The sequence below is a fragment of the Heterocephalus glaber genome, unplaced genomic scaffold (assembly GCF_053883595.1).
Source record: "Heterocephalus glaber isolate CG9 unplaced genomic scaffold, H.glaber_assembly_v1.0 deba00001781, whole genome shotgun sequence".
Classification (NCBI taxonomy): domain Eukaryota; kingdom Metazoa; phylum Chordata; class Mammalia; order Rodentia; family Bathyergidae; genus Heterocephalus; species Heterocephalus glaber.
In genome coordinates, this window is record NW_028258467.1 from 1,003,368 (window position 1) to 1,015,904 (window position 12,537).

The window sequence follows — 12,537 nt, forward strand, 5'->3', positions numbered from 1 at the left end:
TCACTGGTTCTGCCACCTGCCTCGAAAGGTCCCAAGTTCAATCCCTGGTACCAAAAAAAAGAAAAAACCCACAAAAAACCAAAAGAAATACAGAGCACTACAGCACGACCCACAGGAAATCACAAAAAGCAACTGAAGAAAAACTCTGTAGATTGAGTTGCCAGAGGACTAACATTTTGGTGCCCAGGATTGGGAGCCCTGACTGCTCATCCTTTGATTGCTGTGTTGCAGGATCAATTCCAAAACCAACTTAGTGACCAGGCATGGTGGCACTCGCCTGTGATCCCAGCACTCAGGAGGCTGAGGCAGGAGGACTCCCTCAAGTTCAAGGCCAGCCTGGGCTACATTGTGAGCCCCTGTCTCAAAAGACAAAAAAAACCCCAAAAACCATCTTAGCACATTGTAGGTGTGATTAATCCACATTTTATAAATAAATACCAGGGACTGAACTCGGGTCCTTGTGCTTGCGCAGCAGGGAGTGAAACCACTGAGCTAAATCCCCAGCCCAATAAAAGCCTTTTTATAAAAAAAGATAACATTCTTTCTAAGATCCCTCAGGCTTACCTTTTAGAGCTATCACCTTAGAGGCTGGGTTCATGATGGTACTCTCTGCAGAGATAGGACGTCTGATGGGTGCCACTGGGTTGCTCATGTCAATAATTACCACCTGTGACTGCTCTCCGATTTTTCTCTCAAACACAAATGAACTTGTCAGATTCCATGGTCAGAGTGCTGAATCCAATGTTTGCTAGATTAATTCCAAGGTTTTGGAGCTAAATAGAAAGGAAGCATTTGATTAAAGCAAAGCTTTCCTCTGAAATAGATGAGTTCTAGTCTAGTAGTTAGCAAGTCTAAAAGGAGGATGAAGAGGTCGAATAGTACCAGAGGAATTAAACTGCTGTTCATCCTCCCTCCAAAAATAAATAAATAAATAAATAAATAAATAAATAAATAAATAAAAATAAAAGGAGGATGAAGAAAAGTAAAACAAGAGTTTAGAAGCTGGTTGTAGTGGTACACACTTGTAATCCCAGCACTCCGAAACACTAAAAAGCAGAAGGATTCCAAATTCCAGCCAAGTCTGGGCACCTTAGCAACTTAGTGAGACACTGTCTCAAAATAAAATATAAAAAGGTCCTGTGTTCAATCTCCAGTACTAAAAAACAAAATTAAATTTAAGAAAAACCAGGGGCTGGGGATTTAGCTCAGTGGTACCAACACCTGCCTGGCAAGCGCAAAGTCCCTGGTTCAATCCCTGGTACCACCCCCCCAAAAAAAAACAAGTAAGAAAAACTAGGGGCCAGGGATTTAGCTCAGTGATACCTCACCTACCTCGAAAGCACAAGGTCCTGAGTTTGATCACTGGTACCAGAAAAAAATACATACATACATACATAAATTTTTAAAAAACTAATCACCCTTTGGGAGGAGTGTAAAGGAAACTGCTCATACTCCTAGTATAATCCTTTATTCTATCACTTTTTCCTTTGACATGAACTCCTCAAAAGCAAAGACTGCATCTTGCTTTGTCTCTGTCATATGCAGCATGGTCTGGCACATATTGGGTATTCCAGCTGCTGAATGGAGCAGGCTGCAGACAAAAGATAAGCTCATCTGATCGTCCCATTAACCCATAAGGCAAGAGTGCTACATACAATCTATGCTGGTGAAAAAACAAGTCTTTGAGTTAAAGAGATTGTTCCAAAGTCATAAAGCTGATCAATGATGGGCACAGGTATAATAAAACCTGTGTTTTGACACGTAATATTGAGTTTTTTAAAATTTATATTTCATTCTTGCACAGAAAGTATGAGCTAAATGGTGATTATGCTCTCAAGGGAGTCCACCCAAAGACAAATATAATAGTAAAGACCACACATTACTTCATAATAATGAAACAGATTTTTTTAAAAAATAGAACATGCTTCTGCTGGAGATATAGCTCAGAGGTAGAGTACATGCCTACCACAAGGTGGCCCTGGGTTTGATCCTCAGCACCGCAAGGAAAGCAGGGAGGCAGGCAGGCAGATTAAGAAACGACGCATTGGTATTGGGATTACTTAAAAGAAAAATACTCTATATTCTAACCTAGGGCTACTGCAAAGAAAATGTAATATGGGCACTGCTCACAGGGGCTTTTTGTACTCCTTCCTCAGTACTAGGGATGCAATCCAGGGCCTCTTGGAAGCTAGGCAAGCACTTTACCACTGAGCTACACCCACAGCTCACAGGGCTATTAGGGATAGGAAAAAACCCCAGTGTTCTCCTACTGTTACATGTCATATGACATATTTCTGACATCAAATGTGGGGCTTCTGCCCAACACCAAGCAATTCTCCAGTGCCTACCAACTGGGTGTCCTGTAATACCACTCAATTCTAGCACTACTTCCCTGGAGACAGAGTCAGACTGCACAAGTTGAGTGGTTGGTCCCACAGACTAACTCCACTTCAGATGCCAATCATAAGCCCCAGGTTGTGACCTGTGATTCTGACCTACAGACTATAGATCAAGGTTCACATGACACGCCCCCCTTTTGCTTAAGGAACTCACAGAATTCAAGGAAATACTTTACTTACACTCATCCATTTATTACAAAGGCCATTATAGAACATACAGATGAATTGCCAGATGGCAGACATGGAAAGGGCAAAGCATGTGGGCAGGGATGTAGAATTTTCATATCCTCTACAGCCACACCATCTTTCAGATACCTGTATCTTTCAGACACCCATATGTATGCAGCTACATGAAAGTTCCCAAACCCAGTCCATCTGGGTTTTTATAGAGACTTCATTATGTAAATATGACTGAGAGCACCACTGGCCATTCCCCTGGCAACCAACTCCTATCCTCAGGCTATCTAGGACCCCCTAGCCATGAGTCATTGCTCTGCTATACAAAGACAACCACTTTACAGACTCAAGGGTTCTATAAACTGGCATGTACACTAAGTACATAGATATGTATATATATCTTTTTGTAAATCACAATGGCACAGGGTTGCACAGATATCAGTGTCCCTGGGCATGGAGGAGCAATCTAGGGTCTCTGTATGTAAGGAATTGTATCAGGGACATGCCATAGACAGCTTTAAGCCTAGAATATTCAGTAAAATGAAATAAACTACCCTTGACACAGAACAGAACTATTCCAGAAAAAAATGTTTGGGCTGAAATGAAGTAAAAAAAAAATCTCAAAAAAAAAGAAAAAAAAGAAAAGGAAAAAGAAATCTCAGTACTTCTGAAGAATATCCACCCAACCATATTCCATAATGAATTTACATTAACTGTACCCTAGATCAAGGGGTAATAACCAGCTATAAGGACCTTTTTCCTCAAGGAAGTAAAAAACAGAACATGTATTGATTTTTTTTTTTTTTTTTTTTGGATACCGGGGATCGAACTCAGGTAGTTGCGCTTAGAGAGCAGGAGACGAAACCACTGAGCTAAATCTCCGGCCCCATACTGATCTTAATGAAAGGAAAGATCAGGGAAAGAACATGACCTCCCCCAGTGCTTTGGGAACCTTTTCAGTTGCATTGAAGTTGTCATCTTACATTCGCTACTCTGAAGAAGATAGTCTTTAAAGTTTAAAAGACTAATCTTATCATTGGTTAGCTCTAGGGTGTAGGAACCTCCTCACTTTTCACATTTATATTGTTTGAACACACATACATTTCTCTTATCATTCTCTTGTAATTTGTGTGAAGACATATACAAACATATTCTTTCAGTGAAGTCAGCTACTTACTAACGAAAAAGTTAAGGCCAGGTGTGGTGGTGCACAGTTGTAATACCAGCACTTTGGAGACCTAGGCAGGAGGATTGCCAGGAGTTCAAAGCCTGGCTGGGCTACATAGTGAGTTCAAGGCCAGCCTAAACTACATACTGAAACCCTGACTCAAAAACAAACAAACTAACTAATGAAAAAGTTAAAATTTTTGATTAAGGGAAAGATAAAAAATTCTGTCTTTTTTTTTTTTTTTTTTTTTTTTTGGTACTGGGGATTGAACTCCAGACCTTGCACTTGCGAAGCAGGCGGCAGAACCATATCCCCAGCCCCCTCTCTTTTTTTTTTGGCACCAGGGATCAAACTCAGAACCTTGCACTTTCAAGACAGGCTGCAGAACCACTGAGCTAAATTCCCGGCCCCCCTCTCTTTTTTTTTAAACTAGTACATGTGCACATGAATTCTTGTTTAATGTGTCTGGAGTTGCAGTTTGGGATAAAAAAGCTCTGGAGACCGGTGATAGTTCCTAACTGCTAGACAGCAAGACATATGAATTACTGCCCCATCGTGTGTTAAGGGAAGATTTTTAAAAACATGGATCATATCTTGGTTACTATAAAATCAAGCATACACATAAAAGATAACCCATTCAACCACAGGACTTTTTTTTTTTTTTTTAAACACATGAGGATTTTTGGTTTTTGTTTTCAGTGCTAGGGATAGAACCCAGGGCCTCCTGCATGTGAGGAAAGCACTCTCATTTTCCTGCTTTCCAATCCAGGATGGCACAACAAGGCCCTCACCAAATGCCAGCACTTTGACCTTAGAATTCCCAGCCTGTTTACAGGTATGTGCCATCATGCCCAGCTAGCAGGGTCTTCTTTTTTATTATGAAACATTATAGGCATGTAGTAAAAGTAGAGAGCATCCTAACACTTAAGCATCCAACACTCAACTTTGCCAAGTCATATTGCCATTTACCTCAGCTTTGTTATATAGGAAACACTACAGATGAAGAAAAGACAACAGAAGTGAGGGGTGGTGGCCCACCTGTAACCCCAGAACTCCTAGAGGCTGAGGCAGGAGAATCACAAGTTTGAACCCAGCCTGGGCAATTTACTGAGACCTTGTCTCAAAATTAAACATTAAAAAAGGGCTAGACATGTAGCCCAGTTACAAAGGCCCTGGACTGAATCCGCAGTACCACAAAGAAGAAAAGAAACAAGCCACACAAGACACTTTCACTAATGAAATGCCTCACAAAATGAGATGGCATTTTTCTCTCATCAAATAGGAAAAAAATGAAAATAAATAAATAAATAAAAAGAAAAAAATGAATAAAAATTGCTAACGTCTAATGCTGGCAAGAGTGTAGAAAAATGGATATTCAAAGAGTTGAAGAGGATAAATATTTCACAAGCTACAATAGTATAAACTTTATATGAATACCCAGCAATTTAACATGTGAATATATCCTGAAAAATAAATATTAGCATGAGTAAAGTGACATCTCATTTTCTAGCAGATAATGGATTACGGCAAGAATAGTCTGCAGGTTTACCAATAACTACAATACTCTGCAACTAACAAAAACAGTAAATCCAATTTATATGTAGTTATAATGATATGGAAAAGTTTTAGATAAGTTAATACATTGAATATTAAGGTAGTTGTAGAAGCAAAATAAATAATGTGCTCTTTTAAGATTTGCTTTTCCCGTAAAGCCTTGTTTAAGGTGACAATCTGACTCTAACCAGTAACTTCGTTAACCTAACAAAGTTACCAGCCCAGGGTGAATTTACAATGTACATGTGCCTATCTTGTGTCTGTGACTTGTAAATAGGAACTGGAATTGTATTTACACATCAAAGACCATTAGGGATGAGATAATGGCTAAAAAGGATATGAAAAGGGAAACGCTGAACTAAGGGCATGGATACTGACCAGACTGGTTTCTGGCATTCCTGCCCACTCGCGAGAAGAAATTTTATTATTTTATCCCAATTCTGTGTCTCTGTGTATTTCTTTCCAAGATTTCCGTAACAATAGGAAAAGGTCTACTACACAACTGGTTTAAAAACAAAAATTAAGGGGCCAGGGATTTATTTAGTTCAGTGGTGCTGTCGCCTGCCTTGCAAGCGCAAGGTCCTGAGCTGGATCCCCGGTACCAAAACAAAAAAGATGTAGGATTTTGCAGGATCCCTATAGCTCACAAAGTCGAAAATAATCTTTTACCCAAATCTATTTTGAATTTATCTAATATTATGTAGGCTCCCCTACTAACAGTCAACTAAATACAATGCTCTACACCTTGCTTTTTCCACTCATTATTTCACTGTATTAATGCTTAGTGTGCCATAATTTAATCCAATTCCTAGTAATAGTTGACTTATTCCAGTGTTGGGCTATTACCATTAAACACTGCAATATATCACCTTATGCACACATACTGAAATTGGCACATGTTCTAGAATGTTCTGTAAAATAAATTTCTAGAAGTAAATTCCATGAGACAAAGGACAATTTTACAACATCAACACCAAACAGATATATCTATTTTCTACACCTCTACCAGCCATAAGTATTTTTAATTTGTATTTATTACTGATAGGTCTCCCACTACCTCAGCAGCTATTATGTATAGTGCCTTGCCCCCTCCCGTGTGACGTCATGCCAAGATGGTTGCTCCCACCAAAGAATAAACCCTTCCTCCCAGCATGCCCCTGTTCCTGCCTAGAAAGTAACCTAATTACTTGCTCACCTCCTACCACCTAGAGACATCACTGGCTCCTCCATTCCCTAATCACTACCTCACTCAACCCCGCCTCAGCCCCTACAAGCCCCATCCCAGTCTCTATAAAAGACACTCCCTGCCCCGGCCATACTGCTTGTCTCTCCTTTGTTGAGAGACAGCTCAGCAGATCTATTCCCCTAATAAAGGCTTATTGTGGCCTGGTCTGGTCTTGGTTTTCGGCCCTTTTACCTGAAACATATCAGCATCATGCTGCTTAATTTATTGAAGTTTCACACTGTTTTTCAACGTCTGGCAGGTTTTGTCCTCCGCACTTGGTACTTTCAGAATCTGCTTAGATATTTTTATATTGCTACACATTTTGTTGAATCTAAAAGGAAATTTCAAGCCCCAAAAGAAAAATATAGGTATCTTCTATGTGTAGGTGTACTCATACATCTTTGTGTAAGTAGGTAAAGCCATGAGGCTGGATAAAATCACTGAGACAGTGAAAAGTAAGAAGGATGGGCCAGTGAACCCAGAGCATAGTCTTAGGGGATCAGCTCATGAAGATGGAACATAACTCAGAAAACCCTACAGTATCACAAGAAAACCTCCCAGTCTAACCACCTTTCTCATGTATAAGCTGTGTTCATATTCCATCGTCCTCTCCTAGCTTAGGCCCCTGCTGCTTTGTAAAACAACACCTAAGGATCATAAATTTCTGCAGGATATATAACAGGTTAGTGTTACTCTGTCTGCAATTGATTAAAAAGATCTGGACAGCCGGGAATTTAGCTCAGTGAATCTGCTGCCTGCTAAGCAAGCTCAAGGTCCCGATTTCAATCCCAAGTACCAAAAAACAAAAAAAGTTCTGGACAATGGAATGATATCAATGTCCAGCATATGGCAATTTTCACAACCAGGACAGTGGGATTCTATAAGACAACTGCTATAGTGGAAGAACCACCGCAAAATTCTACAACCTTAGCCTTGTCCATCAGATGATTTGTGAGCCCTCTGAAAAAAAAATTATGAAAATTTGCAATAAAAATAGGCTAAGAAGCCACACCAAATCAATCTCATTTTATTAAAATCAAGAAAATGAGAGGAAAAAAAAAAAGAAAGAAAGAAAAAAGAAAATGAGGGCTGGGGATTTAGCTCAGTGGTGCTGCCGGCTGCCTTGCAAGCGCAAGGTCCTGAGTTTGATGCCAGCTACAAAAAAAAAAAAAAAAAAAAAGAAGAAGTAGAGTAAATGTTCATTTCAGCAAGGAATCTGGCTTAGCTCAACTGAGGCAGTAACTTCCATGGGTAGTAAACTCCCACCTCGTCTCTTATCTGTGGCATTCTTAATGACTTTGTCCTGTTTCTTTTCAGATTCACAGTCAGGGTCTCATCATTTTTAATCTATCAAAACATTTCAAATATAAAAGTTTAAACAACATAAAAAAGATTCTTGGAATGAGGGGGAGAGGGAGAAAATGAACTTGTATACAACCAGGTGCACAGCCGAACCTGATCCGAGGGTGCTGGTTGTATGTGTCATATGTATCATTATCTGTCTGATGTTGGGCCCCAGGGCTCTTAGCTTATCATCTGTTAGTCAATATTTTGACCAATTAATTACTCTAGTCAAAGTCACACCCAGAGATAGTTTTATTATCCACTAAAAGACCTGTTTTGAGATTGTCAACATATTAAACTAACAAGACTCTTAACAGGTTTCATTTTCTGTTTATTGTTTGCTTTTTGTTTTGTTTTGTTTTGTTTTTGAGACAGGGTCTTGCTCTGCAGTTCAGGCTGGCCTTGAACTTACTATGTAACCCAGGCTGCCCTCGAACTCATGATTAATTAATTCATGGCAATCCTCCCTCCTGCCTCAGCCTCCCAAGTGCTGGGCTGATAGGTGTGCACCACCATGCCCAACTCTTAACAGGTTTCAAAGGCCTGTGTAATAAAAAAGATAAATGTACATAAACTCAAAATACTACATTAAATGCCAAAAAAATAAACTGGGCACAGTGGTACATGTCTGTAATCCCAGCAACTCAGGAGGATGAGGCAAGAGGATTACAAGTCTGAGAACTGTTTGGACAATCTAGTGAGACCCTGTATTGAAAGAAAATACAAAAGGGCAAGGGATGTAGCTCAGTAGTAGTTCAACCTCTAGTACTACAAAAAAAATCAGATTGAGCAAGCAAACTGGGAATATAGCTCAGTGGTAGGTTCAATCCCCAGTGTCACCCTTTCCCCCCAAAAAAGCAAGGTTTTCCTCAAAAAGCAGCTCTAAGACAAAACGTCAACCAAATATAACATGTGGGCCTTCTTTGGATACTAATTCTAATAAACCAAATGTATAAAACATTTTAGATAAGAGAAACTTGTACTCTTTTTTTTTTTTTTGGCAGGCGGTGGCACCACTGAACTAATTCCCGGGCCTAGATAAGAGAAACTTAACAGTGAGAAGATATTAAATTTTTTTTTTCCAGTTTCTTTTTGTTTTTAATAGGAGATGAGAACGTCTTTATTGACAAGGGAAAAATAAGCTTTGCTGGTCACTTGCAGGACGAGGTCAGTAGGTGAGCACCTCCACTAGCTCATCATCACTCTCCCTATAACTGGCTGATTCTGCAGGCTTGGCCTCTTTGCTGGGGTTCCACCCGGGCTCTGGATCTTCCACTCTGGCTCTTCTGTGCCTGACGCAGAGGGCGATGATGACAGGTATCAGTATCCATAACCAGGGCTGCTAATACCCCGATGATCCAGTTGTATATATACACGTCTTCAAGAACATGTTCTCTGGACATCCGAGGCGTCTGCTGTCCCTTCTACTTGCCATAGGCTTTTGTCCCCTCCATGACCATGGGGTCAGAATACAGCTGCTGCTGCTCCCACTGGGCCTGGGACACCGTGGCCTCCCGCTGCTCAGTCAAAAGCATCAGCAGGTGGCGAGACTTGGAGATGAGCTTGGCACAGGCGGGGGGGCGCGGGGGGCTCAGTGCAGTCCATTTTCAAAATGCTGATGAGCTGGGCGATGAGCCATCTCACGCTGTCGTCAGGGACGAGCGGCTGCAGCAAGTGATTCAGCTGTGTTTCTATCCCGACCCCCAGGGACGGCAGCCCTGGGGAGGTGATGTGTGTGGGGGCCAAGGCCGAGCCCAAGGCAGAGTCTGCAGCAGACACACGCAGGTCCCCTGGTGCTGACAGGAAGCCTCCTGGAGGGGAGTCCATGAAGCTCCTCACTGCCTAGAACCCAGGCCTCTTTGCTGGGCTCAGGCCGGTGCATGCATTTCCCTTGGTGAGCTGTGCCCTCGGGTTGGCCTGGGCTGTTTTGAGGGACACAGGGAAGAGAGTTTCAGCCAAGCGACGACTCTTTTGTGACTGCCAGGCAGATGGAGTTGCCTTCATTCTTAGCACTCTGTCCTGCCTGTGGTTTAGAAACCGTATGCTGTGGGTGAAGTCTTTCACTCTGCTTCTTACCACAGGCTGGGCTCTGGCAGGGGTGGAGGTGGGGGACCTGCCCAGCCAGGGAGCTGGCAGGGAGGAAGGGGTGGCTACCCTCTGTCCTTCTGTGAGGATGGAGAATCTCTCCAGGTTCCTGGGGCTGGGGGCCCCCATGACGCTGCTCCAGCTCCGTGGCACTGGGGTCCCCGAGGCTGCTTGGGCAAGGGGCCAGGTGACCTGCCTGTCCCTGACCTGCTGCTTCCTCCTGTCCTGCAGCAGCCTTTTATCTGTGCCCTTCAGGCCCCTGAGGCCCCTGTCCACTGTGTGCAGCCTTCTTCCTCTCAGGTTCTCTGCCATGCTGTTTTCCTGTGTTGGAGCCCTTCCCAGTGTTCTAGATATTTGGGGCTCCAAGGTGGGACCCAAAATGCTGGGCTGTATACGCCTGACAGTGTCTTCTTCCTTCTTAACCTCCTCCATTTTTTTCTGAATTTCTACATTTGACCGATTTCTGAGCAAATTCAGCTCTTCCAATTTATTTTTGTTGGATTCATGGATAAAGGAGGAGTTCTTTATATCCTTTTTTAAAGAATCCGTGTTATCTCCATGAAATGCATTTGGAAAAAGCCTTGCAATGAGTGGCAGTAGAGCTGACTGCACATCCTCTGGGTTTCCCTCTGAGAGATAGGGCACCACGTAGCTGAGGGCGTTGATCACGTCACTTGGGTCACCAAACTTGAGCTGGTCGCTCATGATGCCCGACGGGGGGGGGGCCACACTTTGCTGCGAAAATGACGTCTCAGGCTTGATGCTCAGCTGGGCGCTGGTGCTGTTGTTCCGGGCCCGTAGCGCCTTTATGAGCCTCCCATCCACAATCCCCATGGCTGCTGCCTCAAGGCACTGCATGGTGTTGGACAGACAGGTGCTGTCACAGTCCAGCTTGACTGTCGGGCACACAACCTCAATATCACTCTTAATTTGGCAGAGGCAGCAGGCCATGTGGCTCGGCAAGATCAGTTTTTGCAACTCCGGAGTCATGGTGAGGATGTTCTCCAGCACTGCAGGGGGCACGTGTGTTGCTCCCAAGTCTAGGTGTTTTAATGCTGGTAATTTAAAAAAAGACGGATCTTCAATAGTTGTCAGAGGGTTATTGTTGAGGACTACTTGATGTAAAAACTGCATCCCGTGCCATGCATGAAATGTTCCGTAGCTGATCTGAGAAACAAAATTGCAACGAAGATTTACAAATTGCAAAAAGGGTAGTGAGTCAAATGTCCCTCTTTCAATTGAATGTATTTTATTGCAGGATAAATCTAAGTACTGCGGGGACAGCAGGCCTGCAAAGGAGTCTTTTCGTAATTCAGTCAGGGAGTTTCCACTGAGATTTAGTTTCGCAACCCACTGGTATGTTCTCCAAACATTCTTATCAAGGGAAGAAATAGAATTTCCTTGGAAATTTAAAATGGTGAAGGTCCTGTTGTGGGCACTGGGCTCGAGGGCAGGCACCTCGTGCAGCCTGCGCGTGGGGCCAAGGTCAGTGCAAGACAGGGTCTCCTCCTGGCGGGAACAGAGCTCGCATATGTCCTTGTGTGTCGTGCTGCTCTGTGCACTTAGCACAGTTAGAGCCTTCACCTCCGCTGGTTGAGTGGTGACTTCAGTCAGGATTGGATGCTGAGTCTGAACCTGGTCTGGGCGTGGCAGCGTCACCCCAGTCTGTGTTACAGGAGCTGTAGATTTCTGCAGGGACGGAGAGTGTGCAGCCCCTGTGAAGGGCACGGCAGTGCTGCTGGGATCCACGTGGGAAGGTGGGCCTGCGACCAGGCTTGATGGGCGATGTTGAGTGGGCTCCTGACCAGGATTTGGAGCTCCCGTCTCCGGAGGCACTGGAGGTTGAGTGACAGACTCAGCTGGGTCTGCAGGCTGGGAGGAGGGCTTCTGCACAGCTGGAGGAACTCTAGCTTCTGCAGTCCATGGTGGAGTTCTGGTAAGCTGTGGGTCCAAAGGTCCAACTGTGCCCAGAATCAGGTTTGGTGGTGGAAGTGTCACCTCGGCAGGCCTTGCGTGAACAGCTGCAGACCTCAGAAGCAGTTTTCGGAGCCTCTCTCGCCAAGGTAGCTTGGCACGCAGACCTTGAGGGGGGGCGGCAACCTTTTCCAGTTATGGGGACAGCTGTCCCACAAACCTCTGAGGTGGAGGCAACATCTTGGTGGGCACCGAGGAATCCGGGTAAACAAAGCCCCCAGGCTCTTCTGGGGGAGTAAGAACAGTGAGTGATTCAAGCAAGAGATCAGAATCAAGGGAAGAGGGCTTATTAGCTGCTAGGGGCGCAGAGTTCAGGTGAACTCAGTATGGGGTCCAGCCTGGCTGTGGGACAGCCAGGATGGGCAGACACATCTGTTGCCAGTGCAGCAACAGTGTAGCCCAGAAATAAAGCGAAAACATGACAGGGCAAGGGTCAGTCGCACAGATCTAGGCCAGTAGGGTGCTGACCCTAGTCTGCTAGAACCTTTCTGGCAGCCACCTGTGTGGCAAGTGCCTTGGTAACAGTGCTCACCCACATTCTGCCACACCCCACCCTTTCTGTATGACATCATAGTGGAGGAAACCTTTCTCAGGGCTGCCCATCAGTGCCC

The 12,537-nt window shown here is 43.8% G+C and overlaps 2 protein-coding genes across 2 annotated transcripts in view; both read right to left on the reverse strand.

Annotated features, from left to right (window-relative positions):
• Positions 1-9,694, reverse strand: part of Cltcl1 (clathrin heavy chain like 1) — a 130,409-nt gene extending 120,715 nt beyond the window's left edge. Inside the window, 5 exon segments of the mRNA XM_087202782.1 lie at positions 565-688; positions 690-773; positions 9,051-9,159; positions 9,296-9,429; positions 9,512-9,694. Of these exon segments, the coding sequence (XP_087058908.1) occupies positions 565-688; positions 690-773; positions 9,051-9,159; positions 9,296-9,429; positions 9,512-9,694 (634 nt within the window).
• Positions 9,136-12,061, reverse strand: LOC147820922 (leucine-rich repeat-containing protein 37A2-like; the record flags this gene model as incomplete). The annotated part of the gene is made up of 1 exon (XM_087202783.1): positions 9,136-12,061. A coding segment is annotated over one exon (2,352 nt), but the record flags the coding sequence as incomplete, so codon positions are not given.
• Between the last annotated feature and the right edge of the window lie 476 nt (positions 12,062-12,537).